The 23,156-nt window shown below is 48.0% G+C and overlaps 1 protein-coding gene across 1 annotated transcript in view; it reads right to left on the reverse strand.

The window, feature by feature from the left end:
- TGM1 (transglutaminase 1) overlaps positions 1-23,156 on the reverse strand; it is a 41,951-nt gene that overhangs the window by 8,912 nt on the left and 9,883 nt on the right. Inside the window, exons 3-11 of the mRNA XM_077789908.1 lie at positions 22,952-23,129; positions 19,991-20,109; positions 15,981-16,088; positions 13,809-13,983; positions 12,491-12,629; positions 11,463-11,566; positions 10,325-10,413; positions 8,302-8,455; positions 3,155-3,433 (exon numbers count right to left, since the gene is read on the reverse strand). Of these exons, the coding sequence (XP_077646034.1) occupies positions 3,155-3,433; positions 8,302-8,455; positions 10,325-10,413; positions 11,463-11,566; positions 12,491-12,629; positions 13,809-13,983; positions 15,981-16,088; positions 19,991-20,109; positions 22,952-23,129 (1,345 nt within the window). The remainder of the gene's footprint in view (positions 1-3,154; positions 3,434-8,301; positions 8,456-10,324; positions 10,414-11,462; positions 11,567-12,490; positions 12,630-13,808; positions 13,984-15,980; positions 16,089-19,990; positions 20,110-22,951; positions 23,130-23,156) is intronic.

Below are 23,156 nucleotides of genomic sequence, written 5' to 3' on the forward strand. Positions count from 1 at the left end.
GGGACATTAGGACACCCATGGGGGACATTAGGACAACCCCAGGGGACAATGGGAGCACCCATGGGGGACATTGGGAAACCCATGGGGGACATTAGGACAACCCTGGGGACAGCGGGGACACCCATGGGGGACAATGGGACAACCCTGGGGGACATTGGGACAACCCAGGAGGACATTTGGGGGACATCGGGGACACCCCCAGGAGGACATTGGGACAACCCTGGGGACAATGGGACAACCCCAGGGAACATTTGGGGGACATTGGGGACACCCATGGGGGACAATGGGACAACCCCAGGGAACATTGGGACAACCCAGGAGGACATTTGGGGGACATCGGGGACACCCCCAGGAGGACATTGGGACAACCCTGGGGACATTGGGAAACCCATGGGGGACATTGGGACACCCATGGGGGACAGCGGGGACACCCATGGGGGACATTGGGAAACCCATGGGGGACAATGGGACAACCCTGGGGGACATTGGGAAACCCATGGGGGACAATGGGGGCACCCATGGGGGACAGCAGGGACAACCATGGGGGACAATGGGGACACCCATGGGGGACAATGGGACAACCCAGGAGGACATTTGGGGGACATCGGGGACACCCATGGGGGACATTGGGACAACCCCTGGGGACAGCAGGGACACCCATGGGGGACAATGGGACAACCCTGGGGACAATGGGACACCCATGGGGGACATCGAGGACACCCATGGGGGACAATGGGGCACCCATGGGGGACAATGGGACAACCCAGGAGGACATTTGGGGGACATCGGGGACACCCATGGGGGACATTGGGACAACCCCTGGGGACAGCAGGGACACCCATGGGGGACAATGGGACAACCCTGGGGACAATGGGACACCCATGGGGGACAATGGGACAACCCTGGGGACAATGGGACAACCCCAGGGAACATTGGGACAACCCAGGAGGACATTTGGGGGACATCAGGGACACCCCGAGGAGGACATTGGGACAACCCTGGGGACAATGGGAAACCCATGGGGGACATCGAGGACACCCATGGGGGACATTGGGACAACCCCAGGGGACAATGGGACAACCCCAGGGAACATTTGGGGCACATTGGGGACACCCATGGGGGACGCAGGGACAACACCAGGGAACATTGGGACAACCCTGGGGACATTGGGACAACCCGGGAGGACATTTGGGGGACAGCAGGGACACCCATGGGGGACATTGGGACAACCCTGGGGACAATGGGACAACCTCAGAGGACAATGGGACAACCCTGGGGGACATTGGGAAACCCATGGGGGACAATGGGACAACCCGGTAGGACATTTGGGGGACAATGGGACAACCCCAGGGAACATTTGGGGGACATTGGGACAACCTCGAAGGACATTGGGACAACCCCAGGGAACATTGGGACAACCCGGGGGGACAATGGGGGACATCAGGGACAACCCTGGGGACAGCAGGGACACCCATGGGGGACATTGGGACACCCATGGGGGACAATGGGACACCCATGGGGGACATTGGGACACCCATGGGGGACAATGGGACAACCCGAGAGGACAATGGGACAACCCTGGGGACAGCAGGGACACCCATGGGGGACAATGGGACAACCCTGGGGGACATTGGGAAACCCATGGGGGACAATGGGACAACCCCAGGGAACATTGGGACAACCCAGGAGGACATTTGGGGGACATCAGGGACACCCCCAGGAGGACATTGGGACAACCCTGGGGACATTGGGAAACCCATGGGGGACATCGAGGACACCCATGGGGGACATTGGGACAACCCCAGGGGACAATGGGACAACCCCAGGGAACATGTGGGGGACATTGGGGACACCCATGGGGGACGCGGGGACAACACCAGGGGACATTGGGACAACCCTGGGGACATTGGGACAACCCAGGAGGACATTTGGGGGACATCAGGGACACCCCCAGGAGGACATTGGGACAACCCTGGGGACAATGGGACAACCTCAGAGGACAATGGGACACCCATGGGGGACACCGGGGACACCCATGGGGGACAGTGGGACAAACCGGGGGACAATGGGACAACCCTGGGGACAGCAGGGACACCCATGGGGGACATTGGGACAACCCCAGGGGACAATGGGACAACCCCAGGGAACATTTGGGGGACATTGGGGACACCCATGGGGGACAACGGGACAACCCCGGGGACAATGGGACAACCCGGGGGGACGATGGGGGTCATCAGGGACAACCCTGGGGACAGCAGGGACACCCATGGGGGACACCGGGGGCACCCATGGGGGACACTGGGAAAACCCCAGGAGGACATTGGGACAACCCTGGGGACAATGGGACAACCCTGGGGACAGCAGGGACACCCATGGGGGACACTGGGAAAACCCCAGGGGGACAATGGGACAACCCCGGGGACAACCCCGGGGACAATGGGACAATCCTGGGGGACAATGGGACAAACCCAGGAGGACAATGGGACAAACCCAGGAGGACAATGGGACAACCCTGGGGGACAATGGGGACACCCCCAAGGGACACCATGGGAGGTACATTGGGGACATCCCAAGGGAAACCTCAGGGGACATTGGGGACACCAGTACCAAACCAGTATAAACCAGTATAAAACCAGTATAAACTGGTATAAACCAGTATAAACCGGTATAAACTGGTATAAACTGGTATAAACCAGTATAAACCAGTATAAACCAGTATGGACCAGTATAAACCAGTTTCAAACCAGTATAAACCGGTATGGACCGGTATGGACCAGTATAAACCAGTTTCAAACCAGTATAAACCGGCATGGACCAGTATGGACCAGTATAAACCAGTAAAACCCAGTATAAATCAATCTAAACCAGTATAAACCGGTATGAACCAATATAAACCAGTATAAACCATTATAAACCAGTATAAACCAGTATAAACCAGTATAAACCAGTATAAACCAGTATAAACCAGTTTCAAACCAGTGTCAAACCAGTTTCAAACCAGTACAAACCAGTTCAAACCAGTAACCCCAAACCCTCATTTAACCCTTTCCGAACCCACTTTCCACCCATTGGCTGACCCCCAAACCTCCCCAAAACCCCAAACCACTATAAACCAGTAGAAACCAGTAGAAACCAGTACGAAACCAGTCCGAACCCTGGCCCGGCGGCAACGTCCGGCGGTGCTGCTCCTGCCGGAAGGCGGCGCCGGCCACGCCGGTGTAGCGGACGGCGCAGAGGGAGAAGCGCAGCCGCAGCGTGCGGGGCTCGGCGGCGCCGTTGGCCAGCGCGGCCCACAGCTCCAGCTCGGCGCCGGCCACGGCCGGCCCGGCGCCGACGCTCAGCGTCACGTCGCCGGACGACGCCGGGCCCTGGCGGCGCGGCCGCGAGCCGTGCGCCGTGGCGGCCGAGACGGCGCGGCGCTCCTCCTCCGAGCCTGGCGGAGGTGGAGGGGGAGGTCAGCGGTGGGGTCATTGGGTCAAGGGTTGGATCAAGGGGTCATGGGTTGGGTCATTTGGTCAAGGTTTGGGTCATTGGGTCAAGGGTTGGGTCAAGGGGTCATGGGTTGGGTCATTTGGTCAAGGTTTGGGTCATTGGTCAAGGGTTGGGTCATTGGGTCATGGGTTGGGTCATTTGGTCAAGGTTTGGGTCATTGGTCAAGGGTTGGGTCATTGGGTCATGGGTTGGGTCATTTGGTCAAGGTTTGGGTCATTGGTCAAGGGTTGGGTCATTGGGTCATGGGTTGGGTCATTGGGTCATGGGTTGGGTCATTGGTCAAGGGTTGGGTCATTGGGTCATGGGTTGGGTCATTGGGTCAAGGGTTGGGTCATTGGTCAAGGTTTAGGTCATTGGTCAAGGGTTGGGTCATTGGGTCATGGGTTGGGTCATTGGTCAAGGTTTAGGTCATTGGTCAAGGGTTGGGTCATTGGGTCATGGGTTGGGTCATTGGTCAAGGGTTGGGTCATTGGGTCATTGGTTGGGTCATTGGGTCATGGGTTGGGTCATTGGGTCATGGGTTGGGTCATTGGTCAAGGGTTGGGTCATTGGTCAAGGGTTGGGTCATTGGGTCATTGGTTGGGTCATTGGTCAAGGGTTGGGTCATTGGGTCATTGGTTGGGTCATTGGGTCATTGGTTGGGTCATCAGTTGGGTTAAGGGGTCAAGGGTTGGGTCATTGGGTGATGGGTTGGGTCATTGGTCATTGGTTGGGTCATCAGTTGGGTTAAGGGGTCAAGGGTTGGGTCATTGGGTCATGGGTTGGGTCATTGGTCAAGGGTTGGGTCATTGGGTCATGGGTTGGGTCATTGGTCAAGGGTTGGGTCATTGGGTCATGGGTTGGGTCATTGGTCAAGGGTTGGGTCATTGGTCAAGGGTTGGGTCATTGGTCATTGGTTGGGTCATCAGTTGGGTTAAGGGGTCAAGGGTTGGGTCACGCGAGCCGTGCGCCGTGGCGGCCGAGACGGCGCGGCGCTCCTCCTCCGAGCCTGGCGGAGGTGGAGGGGGAGGTCAGCGGTGGGGTCAAGGTGTCATGGGTTGGGTCATTGGTCATGGGTTGGGTCATTGGTCATGGGTTGGGTCATTGGGTCATGGGTTGGGTCATTTGGTCAAGGTTTGGGTCATTGGTCATGGGTTGGGTCATTGGGTCATTGGTTGGGTCATTGGTCAAGGGGTCAAAGGTTGGGTCATTGGGTCATGGGTTGGGTCATTGGTCAAGGGTTGGGTCATTGGGTCATGGGTTGGGTCATTGGGTCATTGGTTGGGTCATTGGTCAAGGGGTCAAAGGTTGGGTCATTGGGTCATTGGTTGGTCATTGGTTGGGTCATTGGTCAATGGTTGGGCAATTGGTCAAGGGTTGGGTCATTGGTCACTCAGTGGTCACTCAGTGGTCACTCAGTGGTCACTCTATGGTCACTCAGTTGTCAGTGGTCACTCAGGATCACTCATTGGTCAGTGGTCACTCGTGGTCACTCAGTGGTCACTCAGTGGTCACTTATTGGTCAGTGGTCACTCAGTGGTCACTCAGTGTCACTCAGTGGTCACTCAGTGGTCACTCAGGGTCACTCAGTGGTCACTCAGTGGTCACTCAGTGTCACTCAGTGGTCACTCAGTGGTCACTCAGTGGTCACTCTATGGTCACTCAGTGGTCACTCAGTGTCACTCAGTGGTCACTCAGTGGTCACTCTATGGTCACTCATTGGTCAGTGGTCACTCTATGGTCACTCAGTGGTCACTCATTGGTCAGTGGTCACTCAGTGGTCACTCAGTGGTCACTCATTGGTCAGTGGTCACTCAGTGGTCACTCATTGGTCACTCATTGGTCAGTGGTCACTCAGTGGTCACTCAGTGGTCACTCTATGGTCACTCATTGGTCAGTGGTCACTCAGTGGTCACTCATTGGTCACTCAGTGGTCACTCGTGGTCACTCACTGACCCTCGGGGTACTTGTACTGGTCAGTGATGTCCACTCTGGCCGCTGACCGCGCGCCCACCGTGCTGATCCTGTGGTCACTCAGTGGTCACTCAGTGGTCACTCATTGGTCAGTGGTCACTCAGTGGTCACTCAGTGGTCACTCATTGGTCACTCATTGGTCAGTGGTCACTCAGTGGTCACTCAGTGGTCACTCATTGGTCACTCATTGGTCAGTGGTCACTCAGTGGTCACTCATTGGTCAGTGGTCACTCATTGGTCACTCAGTGTCACTCAGTGGTCACTCAGTGGTCACTCATTGGTCACTCTATGGTCACTCATTGGTCAGTGGTCACTCATTGGTCACTCTATGGTCACTCATTGGTCAGTGGTCACTCAGTGGTCACTCAGTGGTCAGTCATTGGTCACTCAGTGGTCACTCTATGGTCACTCTTTGGTCAGTGGTCACTCAGTGGTCACTCAGTGGTCACTCATTGGTCACTCTATGGTCACTCATTGGTCAGTGGTCACTCATTGGTCACTCAGTGGTCACTCATTGGTCAGTGGTCACTCAGTGGTCACTCAGTGGTCACTCAGTGGTCACTCTATGGTCACTCATTGGTCAGTGGTCACTCAGTGGTCACTCTATGGTCACTCATTGGTCAGTGGTCACTCAGTGGTCACTCTATGGTCACTCAGTGGTCAGTGGTCACTCAGTGGTCACTCAGTGGTCACTCTATGGTCACTCATTGGTCAGTGGTCACTCATTGGTCAGTGGTCACTCAGTGGTCACTCAGTGGTCACTCAGTGGTCAGTGGTCACTCAGTGGTCACTCAGTGGTCACTCGGTGGTCAGTGGTCACTCATTGGTCAGTGGTCACTCAGTGGTCACTCAGTGGTCACTCTATGGTCACTCATTGGTCAGTGGTCACTCAGTGGTCACTCAGTGGTCACTCTATGGTCACTCAGTGGTCACTCTATGGTCACTCAGTGGTCAGTGGTCACTCAGTGGTCACTCTATGGTCTCTCAGTGGTCAGTGGTCACTCAGTGGTCACTCAGTGGTCACTCTATGGTCACTCATTGGTCAGTGGTCACTCATTGGTCACACAGTGGTCACTCTATGGTCACTCATTGGTCACTCAGTGGTCACTCAGTGGTCAGTGGTCACTCAGTGGTCACTCATTGGTCAGTGGTCACTCAGTGGTCACTCAGTGGTCACTCAGTGGTCACTCATTGGTCAGTGGTCACTCAGTGGTCACTCATTGGTCAGTGGTCACTCAGTGGTCACTCAGTGGTCACTCATTGGTCAGTGGTCACTCAGTGGTCACTCATTGGTCACTCAGGGTCACTCATTGGTCACTCAGTGGTCACTCAGTGGTCACTCAGTGGTCACTCACTGACCCTCGGGGTACTTGTACTGGTCAGTGATGTCCACTCTGGCCGCTGACCGCGCGCCCACCGTGCTGATCCTGCGGTCACTCAGTGGTCACTCATTGGTCACTCAGTGGTCAGTGGTCACTCAGTGGTCACTCAGTGGTCACTCAGTGGTCACTCAGTGGTCACTCATTGGTCAGTGGTCACTCATTGGTCACTCAGTGGTCACTCAGTGGTCACTCATTGGTCAGTGGTCACTCAGTGGTCACTCATTGGCCACTCCGTGGTCACTCAGTGGTCACTCGTGGTCACTCAGTGGTCAGTGGTCACTCATTGGTCACTCAGTGGTCACTCATTGGTCAGTGGTCACTCAGTGGTCACTCAGTGGTCACTCTATGGTCACTCATTGGTCAGTGGTCACTCATTGGTCAGTGGTCACTCGTGGTCACTCGTGGTCACTCACTGACCCTCGGGGTACTTGTACTGGTCAGTGATGTCCACTCTGGCCGCTGACCGCGCGCCCACCGTGCTGATCCTGCGGTCACTCAGTGGTCACTCATTGGTCAGTGGTCACTCGTTGGTCACTCAGTGTCACTCAGTGGTCACTCAGGGTCACTCAGTGGTCACTCAGTGGTCAGTGGTCACTCTATGGTCACTCAGTGGTCACTCTATGGTCACTCATTGGTCAGTGGTCACTCTATGGTCACTCAGTGGTCACTCAGTGGTCACTCATTGGTCAGTGGTCACTCTATGGTCACTCAGTGGTCACTCTATGGTCACTCATTGGTCAGTGGTCACTCTATGGTCACTCAGTGGTCACTCATTGGTCACTCTATGGTCACTCAGTGGTCAGTGGTCACTCAGTGGTCACTCGTGGTCACTCACTGACCCTCGGGGTACTTGTACTGGTCAGTGATGTCCACTCTGGCCGCTGACCGCGCGCCCACCGTGCTGATCCTGCGGTCACTCAGTGGTCACTCTATGGTCACTCATTGGTCAGTGGTCACTCAGTGGTCACTCATTGGTCACTCAGTGGTCACTCAGTGGTCACTCATTGGTCAGTGGTCACTCAGTGGTCACTCTATGGTCACTCATTGGTCAGTGGTCACTCAGTGGTCACTCAGTGGTCACTCTATGGTCAGTGGTCACTCAGTGGTCACTCTATGGTCACTCATTGGTCAGTGATCACTCAGTGGTCACTCAGTGGTCACTCTATGGTCAGTGGTCACTCAGTGGTCACTCTATGGTCACTCTATGGTCACTCATTGGTCAGTGGTCACTCTATGGTCACTCAGTGGTCACTCAGTGGTCACTCTATGGTCACTCAGTGGTCACTCATTGGTCAGTGGTCACTCAGTGGTCACTCAGTGGTCACTCATTGGTCACTCATTGGTCAGTGGTCACTCAGTGGTCACTCAGTGGTCACTCAGTGGTCACTCAGTGGTCAGTGGTCACTCAGTGGTCACTCAGTGGTCACTGGTCACTCATTGGTCACTCGTGGTCACTCAGTGGTCACTCACTGACCCTCGGGGTACTTGTACTGGTCAGTGATGTCCACTCTGGCCGCTGACCGCGCGCCCACCGTGCTGATCCTGCGGCCGATGGCGTTCTCCTCCACGTGCACCACGGCGAAGCCGCCGTGCGGCTGCCGCTGCCAGTACACCTTGTCGCTGTTCACCTGCGCAATTAACATCTCATTTGCATAATTAATTACCCCTCCCCTATCCCCAATCGTCCCTCTTATTGCTACGGTTGATGGCGGTTTGGCGTTAGGGTAATTAACGCCGGTTTGGGTAATTAGGGCACGCACATGGCGACTGCCTGTTCAGTTTTTCTCTCTGTGTTCGCATCATTAATCGGCTCATTTGCATAATTAATTAGGTCGTTAGTAGCCCTAACTATCCCCCATAGCAGCATGGTTAATTGTGGTTTGTCATTAAGGTAATTAACCCCCATTCATGTAATTAGTCCATGCCCCTGGTGCTGCTAGGGCACCTTGTAGTTGCTCGCCTGCATAATTAATCAGCTCATTTGCATAATTAATTAGGTCGTTAGTAGCCCTAACTATCCCCCATAGCAGCATGGTTAATTGTGGTTCGTCATTAAGGTAATTAACCCCGGTTCATGTAATTAGTCCATGCCCCTGGTGCTGCTAGGGCACCTTGTAGTTGCTCGCCTGCATAATTAATCAGCTCATTTGCATAATTAATTAGGTTGTTACTAGCCCTAACTATCCCCCATAGTAGCATGGTTAATTGTTGTTCATCATTAAGGTAATTAACCCCGGTTCGTGTAATTAGTCCATGCCCCTGGTGCTGCTAGGGCACCTTGTTGTTGCTTGCCTGCATCATTAATCAGCTCATTTGCATAATTAATTAGGTTAGTGCCGTCCTTAACAATCCCTCTTAGCAGCATGGTTAATTGTGGTTTGTCATTAGGGTAATTAACCCCGGATTGTGTAATTAGTGCGTGCCCACCGCGACTGACAGCGCACCTTGTGGCTGTTTGCCTGCATAATTAACTGGCTCATTTGCATAGTTAATTAGGTCATTAGTATTGCTAATATCCCCCCGTAGCAGCATTGTTAATTGTGGTTTGTCATTAGGGTAATTAACCCGGTTTGTGTAATTAGGACATGCCCACTGCGACTGACAGCGCACCTTGTGGCTGTTCGCTCGCATAGTTAATCAGCTCATTTGCATAATTAATTAGGTCATTAGTAGCCCTAACTATCCCTCTCAGCAGCATTGTTAATTGTGGTTAATTCTTAGGGTAATTAACCCGGTTTGTGTAATTAGTCCATGCCCCTGAAAGGTCTCATTTGCATAATAATGATCACCCCATCAGCAGCATTACTTAAATGTCCTAATTAGCATAATTAAGTCATGATTTGCATAATTATGCCACACCCACCACCACAAGCCGCCAGTGCACTGCTATTGCTGATCTTCTCGTTTCCTTAATTAACGACCTCATTTGCATAATTAATTATACCCCTCAGGAACACTGTTAATTACACCTATTCATTAGCATAAGCAAGCCCTCATTTGCATAATTAGTCCACGCCAGCTGCCAGCAGACTGCCATAGCTGGGGTGATAATTTCTGTAATTAACCGCCTCATTTGCATAGTTAATCATCACCCGATCATGTCATTAGTAGAGATATTAATTGTCCTAATTAGCCGCTCATTTGCATAATAAAGCCACGCCCCAAAACCGCAATCAAGTAGTGGGCCAGCATTGCGCACCGGCTTATTTGCATAATTAAACATCTCATTTGCATAATTCTTTCGCCCCCCTTTTAACCATTCGCCACACCTCCACTCCCCCTCATCAACAGCTCATTTGCATAATTAATCAACCCCTCATTTGCATACCCAGCCCCTACCCACCTCCCCCGCCAGCAGAACTCCTCATCCTCCCCCCTCATTTCCATAATGAACAGCCTCATTTGCATAATTAACCCCGCCCCTTTTCACCCCCTCCCCCCCCGGGAGGCGGAGGAGGGTAATTAGGGGCTCATTAGGCGCTCATTTGCATAATGACCTCGGCGAAGACGAAGGGCGTGTCGTACTTGAGGAAGACGTCGCCGTTCTTGACGGCCTTGACGGAGCAGGGCCCGCAGCAGAACAGGCCTGGACCAGTATAAACCAGTATAAACCAGTATGGACCAGTATGGACCAGTATGGACCAGTATGGACCAGTATAAACCAGTATAAACCAGTATGGACCAGTATGGACCAGTATGGACCAGTATGGACCAGTATAAACCAGTATGGACCAGTACGGACCAGTATGGACCAGTATAAACCAGTATGGACCAGTATGGACCAGTACGGACCAGTATAAACCAGTAAGGACCAGTATGGACCAGTATGGACCAGTACGGACCAGTACGGACCAGTACGGACCAGTATCAACCAGTATGGACCAGTAAGGACCAGTATAAACCAGTATAAACCAGTATGGACCAGTAAGGACCAGTATAAACCAGTATGGACCAGTATGGACCAGTATCAACCAGTATAAACCAGTATGGACCAGTATAAACCAGTAAGGACCAGTATAAACCAGTATAAACCAGTATGGACCAGTATGGACCAGTATAAACCAGTATGGACCAGTATGGACCAGTATGGACCAGTATAAACCAGTATAGACCAGTATAAACCAGTATAAACCAGTATAGACCAGTCCAAACCAGTATAAACCAGTATAAACCAGTATGGACTGGTCTGGACCAGTATAATCCAGTACGGACCAGTATGGACCAGTATAAACCAGTATGGACCAGTACGGACCAGTATGGACCAGTATGAACCAGTATGGACCAGTATGGACCAGTATAAACCAGTATAAACCAGTATAAACCAGTAAGGACCAGTATAAACCAGTACAAACCAGTATAAAAAATCCCCATTTTCCCCATTTTTTCCCATTTTCCCCCTTTTTAACCCTTTAATCCCCTCCCAGTCCCTCCCAGTTCATCCCAGTCCCCTCCCAGTATAAACCAGTACAAACCAGTATAAACCGGTAACCCCATCATCCCCATTTTTAACCCTTTTTTCCCTGTTTTCCCCCCATTTTTAACCCTTTCCCCCCCGTTTTTTCCCCATTTCCCCCCTCCCAGTCCCCTCCCAGTCCCTCCCAGTATAAACCAGTATAAACCAGTATAAACCAGTACCGCTGCTGGTCTCCTGGGGGGTGGCGTCCACCACCTGCCACCCGTCGTAGCCCTCGGGCAGGTCCGGCCGCTTCATCCAGCAGTCGTTCCACACGTGGAAGTTCCTGCACCAGTCCAAACCAGTACAAACCAGTATAAACCAGTACAAACCAGTATAAACCAGTACAAACCAGTATAGACCAGTACAAACCAGTATGGACCAGTACAAACCAGTATGGACCAGTGAAAACCATCAATTTTTCCCGATTTCCTCCCGTTTTTTGAGCCTTTCAGCGCCTCAAAATGCCCCAAAATCCCCTCCCAGTCCCTCCCAGTATAAACCAGTATAAACCAGTATAAACCAGTACAAACCAGTATAAACTAGTAACCCCAAATCCCCTTTTAACCCATTTTTAACCCTTTATTCCCCATATTTTCCCCATTTTTCACCCAATTTTCACCTTTTTCCACCCATTTTTTCACCCTTTTCCCCCTCCCAGTCCCTCCCAGTATAAACCAGTATAAACCAGTACAAACCAGTATAAACCAGTACAAACCAGTAACCCCAAATCCCCTTTTAACCCATTTTTAACCCTTTATTCCCCATATTTTCCCCATTTTTTACCCAATTTTCACCTTTTTCCACCCATTTTTTCACCCTTTTCCCCCTCCCAGTCCCTCCCAGTATAAACCAGTATAAACCAGTATAAACCAGTACAAACCAGTAACCCCAAATCCCCTTTTAACCCATTTTTAACCCTTTATTTCCCACATTTTCCCCATTTTTTACCCAATTTTCGCCATTTCTCCCCCGTTTCTTCACCCTCCGCCCCCTCCCAGTATAAACCAGTATAAACCAGTACAAACCAGTACAAACCAGTATAAACCAGTAACCCCAAATCCCCATTTCCCCCATTTTTAACCCTTTATTCCCCCTATTTCCCCCATTTTTCACCCAATTTTTACCCAATTTTCGCCATTTTTCCCCCGTTTCTTCGCCCCCCGCCCCCTCCCAGTCCCTCCCAGTATAAACCAGTAAGAACCAGTACCAGACGGAGTCGGTGTTGAGGCGCTCCAGCGGCCGCATGGCCTCGTCCAGGTAGATGTCGGTGGTCAGCGAGGTGTCGGTGTCGTGGGCCGAGTTGTAGTTGGTGACCGTGCGGGTGGGCAGGCCCAGGCAGCGCAGCACTGACCAGTATAAACCAGTATGGACCAGTATGGACCAGTATAAACCAGTATAAACCAGTATGGACCAGTATAAACCAGTATGGACCAGTATAAACCAGTATGGACCAGTACGGACCAGTATAAACCAGTATGGACCAGTATGGACCGGTACGGACCAGTATGGACCAGTATGGACCAGTACGGACCAGTATGGACCAGTATGGACCGGTATAAACCAGTATAAACCAGTATGGACCAGTATGGACTGGTACGGACCAGTACGGACCAGTATGGACCAGTATGGACCAGTATGGACCGGTACGGACCAGTATAAACCAGTATGGACCAGTATAAACCAGTATGGACCAGTATGGACCAGTACGGACCGGTATGGACCAGTATGGACCGGTATGGACTGGTATAAACCAGTATGGACCAGTACAGACCAGTATAAACCAGTACAGACCAGTATAGACCAGTATGGGCCAGTATGGACCAGTATAAACCAGTACAGACCAGTATAAACCAGTATGGACCAGTATAAACCAGTATAAACCAGTATGGACCAGTATAAACCAGTATAAACCAGTACGGACCCGTATAAACCAGTATAAACCAGTATGGACCAGTATGGACAAGTACAGACCAGTACGGACCAGTATGGACCAGTATGGACCAGTATGGACCAGTATAAACCAGTATGGACCAGTATGGACCAGTATGGACCAGTATGGACTGGTATAATCCAGTATAAACCAGTATAAACCAGTATGGACCAGTATAAACCAGTATAAACCAGTATGGACCAGTATGGACCAGTATGGACCAGTATAAACCAGTATGGACCAGTATAAACCAGTATAAACCAGTACGGACCAGTATGGACCAGAATAGACCAGTACGGCCCAGTATGGACCAGTATGCACCAGTATAAACCAGTACAAACCAGTACAAACCAGTATAGACCAGTATAAACCAGTAAGAACTGGTAAAACCAGTATAAACCAGTCCAAACCAGTCCAAACCAGTATAAACCAGTCCAAACCAGTAACCCCAATCCCCCTTTTACCCCATTTTTAACCCTTTATTTCCCCCTATTTTCCCCATTTTTCGCCCGTTTTTTACCGTTTTTTCACCGTTTCTCCCCGTTTTTTCGCCCTCTCCCCCTCCCAGTATAAACCAGTATAAACCAGTACAAACCAGTGGTGACCACGCCGGCGAAGACCCAGCACTGGCCGTAGCGCACGGGGTTGCCGGTGCCGTGGAAGGCGCGCAGGATGGCCACGGAGCCGGCCCAGGCCGAGGGGTTGGTGCCCTGCGAGTAATCCCCGGTCCAGTTCCCCACCAGCACGCCGCTGTCATCCAGGGAATTCACCTGGAAAAAAAAAAAATGGGAATTTTGGGGCGAAAAACGGGAATTTTGGGGCGAAAAACGGGAATTTTGGGGCAAAAAACACCGAAATTTCCAAGCGGATCGGGCGGGAAACGGCGAAGTTAAGGTGGGAAGTGAGGGAAACGCTCGGGGAAAAAAGGTGGTAAAATGTTGGAAAATATTCACGGGGAATGGTGAAATCTGGAAATTCACCAAAATCCCCGAAATTCCTGAAAAATTTGGGGCAAAAATCCCCAGAATTTTGGCTCAAAAATTGGGAAGATTCCGCCTCAAAATGGCGGATGTTGCGTCGTAAAATGGCCGAAAATTCACAGCAAAATTCCGCCCCAAAAAAGCCAAAATTCCTGAAAATATTATTGGGAAAAGGTCAAAATTATGAAAATCCCCAAAATATCCAGAATTCCCCCCAAAAAATCCTGAAAATTCATGAAAAATTTGCCCAAAATTGGGAAAATTCCACCTCAAAATGGCGGAAGTTGCGTCTCAAAATGGCCAAAAATTCCCAGCAAAAATCCGCCCAAAAGATGCCAAAATTCCTGAAAATATTCTTGGAAAAAGTCAAAATTATGAAAATCCCCAAAATATCCAGCATTCCCCCCAAAAAATCCTGAAAATTCATGAAAAATTTGCCCAAAATTGGGAAAATTCCACCTCAAAATGGCGGAAGTTGCGTCTCAAAATGGCCGAAAATTCCCAGCAAAAATCCATCCAAAAAATGCCAAAATTCCTGAAAATATTCTTGGGAAAAAGTAAAAAATATAAAAATCTCCGAATTCCCCCAAAAATTCCCCCAAAAATTCCCAAAAAAATCCCAAAATTTTTGCCCAAAATTGGGAAAATTCCACCTCAAAATGGCGGATGATGCATCTCAAAATGGCCAAAAATTCCCAGCAAAAATCCATCCAAAAAATGCCAAAATTCCTGAAAATATTCTTGGAAAAAAGTCAAAATTATGAAAATCCCAAAATTCCCCCAAAATTCCCCAAAAAATCCCAAAAAACCCCAAAACTTCCACAAATTTCCCCCAAAATTCCCCAAATTTTCCCCCAAATCCCCAAATTCCCACCAAAATCCCCCAAAATCCCCCAATTTCTCCCCAAAATTCCCCAATTTTCCCCACATTTTTCCCCAAATCCCCCAAAACTCCCAAATTTCCCCAAAATTCCCAAAATTGCCCCCAAATGTTCCAAAAAATTCACAAATTTCCCTCCGAAATTCCCAAATTCCCCCCAAATTTCCCCAAAATTCCCCCCAAAATTCCCCAAATTTCCCCAAATTCCCCAAATTTCCCCAAAATTCCTCCCAAATTCTCCCCAAAATTCCCCAAAACTCCCAAATTTTCTCCAAAATTCCCAAATTTCCCCCCAAATCCCCAAAATTCCTCCCAAATTTTCCCAAATTTTCCAAATTTTCCCCAGAATTCCTCCCAAATTTTCCCCACATTCTCCCCAAATATTCCCAAATTTTCCCCAAATTTTCTCCAAAATCTGCAAATTTCCCCAAAAATCCCAAATATTTCCCCCAAATTTCCTGCTTTTCCCCCCAAAAACCCCCAGAAATTCCCCCCAAAACCCCCCAAAATTTCCCCCAAATTTTCCTCCAAAATCCCCAAATTTCCCCCCAAAATCCGCAAAATTTCCCCCAAAAATCCCAAATATTTCCCCCAAAACTCCCCAGAAATTCCCCCAAATCCTCCCAAATTTTCCCCAAAATTCCCAATTTTCCCCCAAAATTCCCCAAAAATCCCCCCCAAAATCCCCCCAATTTTTCCCCCAAAATCCCCAAATTTCCCCCCAAAATCCCCAAAATTTCCCCCAAATTCTCCCCAAAAATTCACCAATTTCCCCCCAAAAATCCCCAATACTTCCCCCAAAAACCCCCCCAAATCCCCCCAAATTTTCCCCCAAAACCCCCAAATTTTCCCCAAATTTCCCAATTTTCCCAAAATCCCCGGATTTCCCCCCAAAATCCGCGCTCACCATGGCGGAGACGACGCGCGCCACCATGATGGGGTCGCCGCGGGCGCTGTGGGGCATCCCCCGGCGGTCCAGGATGAACAGGCAGGCGTCCAGCACGCCCGGCTCAAACTGAAATTTGGGATATTTTGGGACATTTTGGGTCATTTTTGGGGATTTTGGGGATTTTTGGGGATTTTGGGGGATTTCCCCCGAAAAAAAACGGAAAAAATCCGGCGGGAAACGGCTCAAAATGGCGGCAAAGCCCAGCGAAATGGCGGCGCCCGATGCGGGGATTTTTGGGGGTTTTCACTAAATTTTGGATTTTAAATTTTGGGGAATTTCAAAATTCCCAAAATTCCCTCAAAATTCCTCAAAAATTCCCCAAAAAAATTGGATCAAAAATGGCCAAAATTTGGGCAAAAATCCGCAAAAAATGGCATCAAAATGGCGGCTCCCAAAAGGGATTTTTGGGGGTTTTCACTAAATTTTGGATTTTAAATTTTGGGGAAATTCCCAAATTCCCAAAATTGCCCAAAATTCCCCCAAAATTCCTCGAAAATTCCCAAAAAAATTGGATCAAAAATGGGCAAAATTTGGGCAAAAATCCCCAAAAAATGGCATCAAAATGGCGGCTCACGATGGGGAATTTTGGGATTTTCACCAAATTTTGGATCTTAAATTTTGGGGAAATTCCAAAAATTCCCAAAATTCCCATATTCCCAAAAAATTCCCCAAAAATTGCTCAAAAAATTCCCCAAAAATTTGACCAAAATTTGGGAAAATGTCACCAAAATCCCAAAAAAATGGCACCAAAATGGCGGCGCCTGATGGGGAATTTTGGGGGTTTTCACCAAATTTGGGATATTAAATTTTGTGAAAATTCCGAAAATTCCCAAAATTCCCATATTCCCAAAAAATTCCCCAAAAATTCCTCAAAAAATTCCCCAAAAATTTGACCAAAATTTGGGAAAATGTCACCAAAATCCCCAAAACATGGCACCAAAATGGCGGCTCCCAACGGGGATTTTTGGGGATTTTAACGGAATTTGCGAACCCAAATTTTGGGGAAATTCCCAAATTCCCAAAATTGCCCAAAATTCCCCCAAAATTCCTCAAAAATTCCCCAAAAAATTGGATCAAAAATGGCCAAAATTTGGGCAAAAATCCGCAAAAAATGGCATCAAAATGGCGGCTCCCAAAAGGGATTTTTGGGGGTTTTCACTAAATTTTGGATTTTAAATTTTGGGGAAATTCCCAAATTCCCAAAATTGCCAAAATTCCCCCAAAATTCTCCAAGAATTCCCAGAAAATTGGATCAAAAATGAGCAAAAATCCCCAAAAAATGGCATCAAAATGGCGGCTTCCAAAGGGGATTTTTGGGGGTTTTAACCAAATTTTGGATCTTAAATTTTGGGGAAATTCCAAAAATTCCCAAAATTCCCATATTCCCAAAAAATTCCTCAAAACTTCCTCAAAAACTCCCCAAAAATTTGACCAAAATTTGGGAAAATTTGACCAAAATCCCCAAAAAATGGCACCAAAATGGCGGCGCCCGATGGGGGATTTTGGGGGTTTTCAGCAAATTTTGGATCGCAAATTTTGGGGAAATTCCCAAATTCCCAAAATTGCCAAAATTCCCCCAAAATTCTCCAAGAATTCCCAAAAAATTGGATCAAAAATGGGCAAAATTTGGGCAAAATCCCCCAAAAATGGCACCAAAATGGCGGCTCACAATGGGGAATTTTGGGATTTTCACCAAATTTTGGATCTTAAATTTTGGGGAAATTCCGAAATTCCCAAAATTCCCCAAAATTCCCAAAAATTCCCCAAGAAATCCCCCCAAAAATTGGGGATTTTGGGTGGAAATTTGGGAGTTTTGGGGAAATTTTGGGGAATTTTGGGGAAAATTTGGGGATTTTTTGGAAGAATTTTTGGGGAATTTGGGGGATTTTTTGGGGGTTTATTTTAAATTTTGGGAGAATTTTTGGGGAATTTTTTTTGGGAATTTTTGGGGAATTTTGGGGATTTTTTTGGCAATTTTTAGAATTTTTGGAGAATTTTGGGGGTTTTGGGGGAATTTTTAGGATTTTTGGGCGAATTTTTGGCAATTTTCGGGAATGTTTGGGAATTTTGGGGAATTTTGGGGGATTTTTGGGGAATTTTGGGGGATTTTTTTAAATTTTAGGAATTTTTGGGGAATTTTTGGCAATTTCTGGAATTTTTGGGAAATTTTGGGGATTTTTTTGGCTGATATTTTGGATTATTTTGGAATTTTTGGGGATTTTTTTGGGATTTTTCAGGAATATTTTGGGGATTTTTTTGGCCGATTATTTTTATTTTTGGGGGATTTTTTTTGGGTGGATTTGGGGGATTTTGGGCTGATTTTTTGGGCTTTTTTTTTTTTGCTGATATTTTGGGTTTTTTGGGGATTTTTTGGTGAATTTTGGGGGTATTTGGGGTATTTTTTGGGCTGATATTTTGCATTTTTGGGGAATATTTTGGGCTGATATTTTGGATTTTTCGGGGATTTTTTGCTGATTTTTTGGTGAATTTTGGGGGACGTTTTGGGGATATTTTGGGGAAATTTTTTTTAGGATTTTTTAGTGAATTTTGGGGAATTTTCAAGGGGATTTTTTGGTGATTCTGGGGGATTTTTTAGGGGATATTTTGTGAATTTTGGGGGCTCATTTTGGGATATTTTTGTGATATTTTGGGGAATTTTTGGTGATATTTCGTGATATTTCTGTGATATTTCGGTGATATTTTGGGGACATTTTTCTGATATTTTTGGGATATTTTTCGGATATTTTGGTGATATTTTTGGGACATTTTTGTGATATTTTTGGGACATTTTTGTAATATTTTCCTGATATTTTGGTGATATTTTGGTGATATTTTTGGGACATTTTTGTGATATTTTGGTGATATTTTTGGGACATTTTGGTGATATTTTGGTGATATTTTTGGGATATTTTTGTGATATTTTGGTGGTATTTTTGGGATATTTTTGGGATATTTTGGGGATATTTTTGTGACATTTTTGTGATATTTTGGTGATAATTTTCTGATATTTTTCTGACATTTTGGTGAATTTTTGATGAATTTTGGGGGATATTTTTGGGATATTTTTGTGATATTTCAGTGATATTTGGGCGATATTTGGGGGATATTTGGGGGATATTTGGGGGATATTTTGGGGTTATTTCGGGCTCTTTTGGCCCATTCCCACTCACCTGGCCGTAGTTCCAGGCGCGCATTTTGGGGATTTTTTTAGTGAATTTTTGGTGATATTTTTATGATATTTTGGTGATATTTTGGTGATATTTTTGGTGCTATTTTGGTGATATTTCTGTGATATTTCGGTGATATTTCTGTGATATTTTGGGGAATATTTTTGGGATATTTTGGTGATATTTTGGTGGTATTTTTATGATATTTCTGTGGTATTTCTGTGATATTTCTGCGATATTTCTGGGATATTTTTGGGATATTTCGGGGGATATTTTGGGGCTATTTTGGGATATTTTGAGGCCATTTTTGCTCACCTGGCCGTAGTTCCAGGTACGCATTTTGGGGATTTTTTGGTGAATTTTTGGTGATATTTTGGTGAATTTTTGGTGATATTTTTGGTGATATTTTTGGTGATACTTCTGTGATATTTTTGTGATATTTTTGGGATATTTCTGTGATATTTCGGTGATATTTCTGTGATATTTTGGTGATATTTTTGTGATATTTTTATGATATTTCAGGGATATTTCTGTGATATTTCTGCGATATTTCTGGGATATTTTTGGGATATTTCGGGGATATTTTGGGGATATTTTGGGATATTTTGAGGCCATTTCCCCTCACCTGGCCGTAGTTCCAGGCGCGCATTTTGGGGATTTTTTGGTGAATTTTTGGTGATATTTTGGTGATATTTCGGTGATATTTGGGCGATATTTCGGTGATATTTGGGCAATATTTGGGGGATATTTTGGCTGATATTTTGGGGATATTTCGGGCTCTTTTGGGCCATTTTTGCTCACCTGGCCGTAGTTCCAGGCGCGCTCCACGATCTGCTCCTCGGTGCCGTAGAAGATGCGCCCGCTCTCGTTCAGCACGTACTCGCTCAGGTCGCTGGTGGGCTCCATGTACACCGAGTCCTCTGAAAATTCACTTTTTTTCCCCTTTTTTCCCCCAAATTTGCCCCCTTTTTAGCTTCCCCCTCATTTTATCCCCTTTTTTCCCCAGTTTTTGCCCAATTTTTCTCCTTTTTTCCTCTGTTTTTGCCCAAATTTTCCCCTTTTTCCTCCATTTCTTCCTCTATTTTTTCCCCTCAATTTCCCCCAATTTTTCTCCTTTTTTCCTCTATTTTTCTCCATTTTATCCCCTTTTTTCCCCAATTTATCCCCTTTTCCCCTCCATTTTTTCCTCCATTTTTTCCCTTTTTTTCCCCAATTTTCCCCAATTTTTCTCCATTTTTTCCCCATTTTTCCCCCTTTTTTCCTCAATTTTTTCTCAATTTTCCCCCTTTTTTCCCTCAAATTTTGCCCATTTTTCCACCCTTTTCCCCCTCCATTTTCCCCCATTTCCCCATTTTCCACATTTTTTTCTCTCAATTTTTCCCCATTTCCCCAATTTTTCCCCATTTTTTCTCCATTTTTCCCCCCATTTTTTTCCTCAATTTTCCCCATTGCCCCCAATTTTTTCCCCCATTTCCCCCATTTTCCCCCATTTCCCCAATTTCCCCCATTCGCCCCATGTTTCCCATTTCCCATCCCCCCAATTATTTTTTCCCATTTCCCCCATTCCCCCCATTTTGCCCATTCCCCCTTTTCCTCCCATTTTTTCCTCCATTTTTTTTCCATTTTGCCCATTTTCCCCCCATTTCCCCTCTTTTTCCCCCATTTTTCCCCATTTCCCCCCGATTTTTCCTCCATTTCCCCCATTTCCCCCCCAATTTTCTCCATTTCCCCCCATTTTCCCCCATTTTCCCCATTCCCCCCAATTATTTTTTCCCCATTTCCCCCTTTTCCCCCCATTCTCCCCCATTTTCCCCCATTTCCCCCCATTTTCCCCCAATTTTCCCCATTTCCCCCCCATTTTTTCCTCCATTTTTCCTCCATTTTCCCCATTTCCCCCCAATTTTTCCCCAATTTTCTCCATTTCCCCCATTTTCCCCATTTCCCCCATTTCCCCATTTCCCACCCATTCCCCACCCATTTCCCCCCATTTTTCCCCATTTTCCCCAATTTTCCCCATTTTCCCCATTTCCCCATTTCCCATTTTCCCCATTTTCCCCCATTTCCCCCATTTCCCCCATTTTTCTCCATTCTTCCCCATTTCCCCCATTTTTCCCCCCATTTCCCCCATTTCCCCCATTTCCCCCATTTCCCATTTCCGCCCCTTTTCCCCCAATTATTTTTTGCCCATTTTCCCCATTTCCCCCCCAAATTTTTCCCATTTCCCCCGTTTCCCCCATTCCCCCCAATAATTTTTTCCCATTTCCCCCCATTTCCCCCATTTCTCCCATTTTCCCCATTTTTCCCCATTCCCCCAATAATTTCCCCATTTTCCCCATTTCCGCCCATTTTTTCCTCCATTTCCCAAATTTTCCCCATTTCCCCCCATTTCCCCCATTTCCCCCAATATTTCCCCATTTCTCCCCATTTTCCCCATTTCCCCTCATTTTTCCCATTTTCCCCATTTTCCCAATTCCCCCCAATTCCCCCATTTCCCCATTTCCCCCAATCATTTTCCCATTCCCCCCAATCATTTTCCCATTTCCCCCATTTTTACCCATTTCCCCCAATTCCCCCCATTTCTCCCCATTTTCCCCATTTCCCCCAATTTTTCCCCATTCCCCCATTTTTCCCATTTCCCCCCAATTTCCCCAATTCCCCCCTATTATTTTTACCCAATTTCCCCCAATCATTTTTCCCATTTCCCCCCCATTTCCGCCCAATTTTCCCCCATTTCCCCCCCAATCATTTTCCCCATTTCCCCCCATTTTTTCCCCATTTTTCCCCCATGTCCCCCCAATTTCCCCCAATTTTCCCCATTCCCCCCATTATTTTTACCCAATTTCCCCCATTTCCCCCAATCATTTTTCCCATTTCCCCCCATTTTTCCCCATTTCCCCCCCATTTTTCCCCAATTTCCCCATTCCCCCATTTTTCCCATTTCCCCCTATTTCCCCCCATTTTTCCCCATTTCCCCCCATTTCCCCCCAATTTCCCCCCATTTTCCCCCATTTTTCCCCATTTCCCCCCATTTCCCCCATTTTCCCCATTTCCCCCATTTTTTCCCCATCTTTACCCAATTTTCCCCATTTCCCCCCATTTCCCCATTTTCCCCATTTCCCCCCGTTTTTCCCCATTTTTCCTCCATTTTTCCCCATTTTCCCATTTCCCCATTTCCCCCCATTTTCCCCATTTCCCCCATTTTCCCCATTTTCCCCCTTTTCCCCATTTTCCCCCATTTTCCCCCCATTTTTCTCCATTTTCCCCCATTTTTCCCCCATTCTTCCCCATTTCCCCCATTTCCTCTCAACATTTTTTCCTCCATTTTCCCCCATTTTTCCCCATTTTCCCCCATTTTCCCATTCCCCCAATCATTTTCCCCAATTCCCCCCATTTCCCCATTTTTCCCATTCCCCAATCATTTCCCCATTTTTCCCCATTTCCCCATTTCCCCCATTTTTCCCCATTTTTCCCCCATTTTTCCCCATTTCCCCCCATTTCCCCCCATTTGCCCCCATTTGCCCCCATCCCCCCAATCATTTTCCCCATTTTCCCCCATTTCCCCCATCCATTTTCCCATTTCCCCCCCCATTTCCCCCATTTCCCCATTTTTCCCCCATTTCCCCCATTTTTCCCCATTTTTCCCCATTTCCCCCATTTTTTCCCCATTTTTCCCCATTTCCCCCATTTTTCCCCATTTCCCCCATTTTTCCCCCATTCCCCCCATTTTCCCCAATTCCCCCCTTTTCCCCCCAAAACACCCACCGGGGCACCACGGGTTGAAGAGCAGCACCAGCTCGTTGGGCCCTTCGAAGGGCGCCGCGAATTCTCCGGCCGCGCTGCGCGTGCGCGCGCTCAGCCGGTACCGGCCAATGGGAGCGCAGGGCGGGGCCGTCAGCCCCACCCACAGGGCGTGGCCTCCCGCAGGCCCCGCCCCCGGCGCCTCGGCCACGCCCCATCCTCACCTCTT

Source organism: Lonchura striata, chromosome 39, assembly GCF_046129695.1.
Source record: "Lonchura striata isolate bLonStr1 chromosome 39, bLonStr1.mat, whole genome shotgun sequence".
In the NCBI taxonomy this organism is placed as follows: domain Eukaryota; kingdom Metazoa; phylum Chordata; class Aves; order Passeriformes; family Estrildidae; genus Lonchura; species Lonchura striata.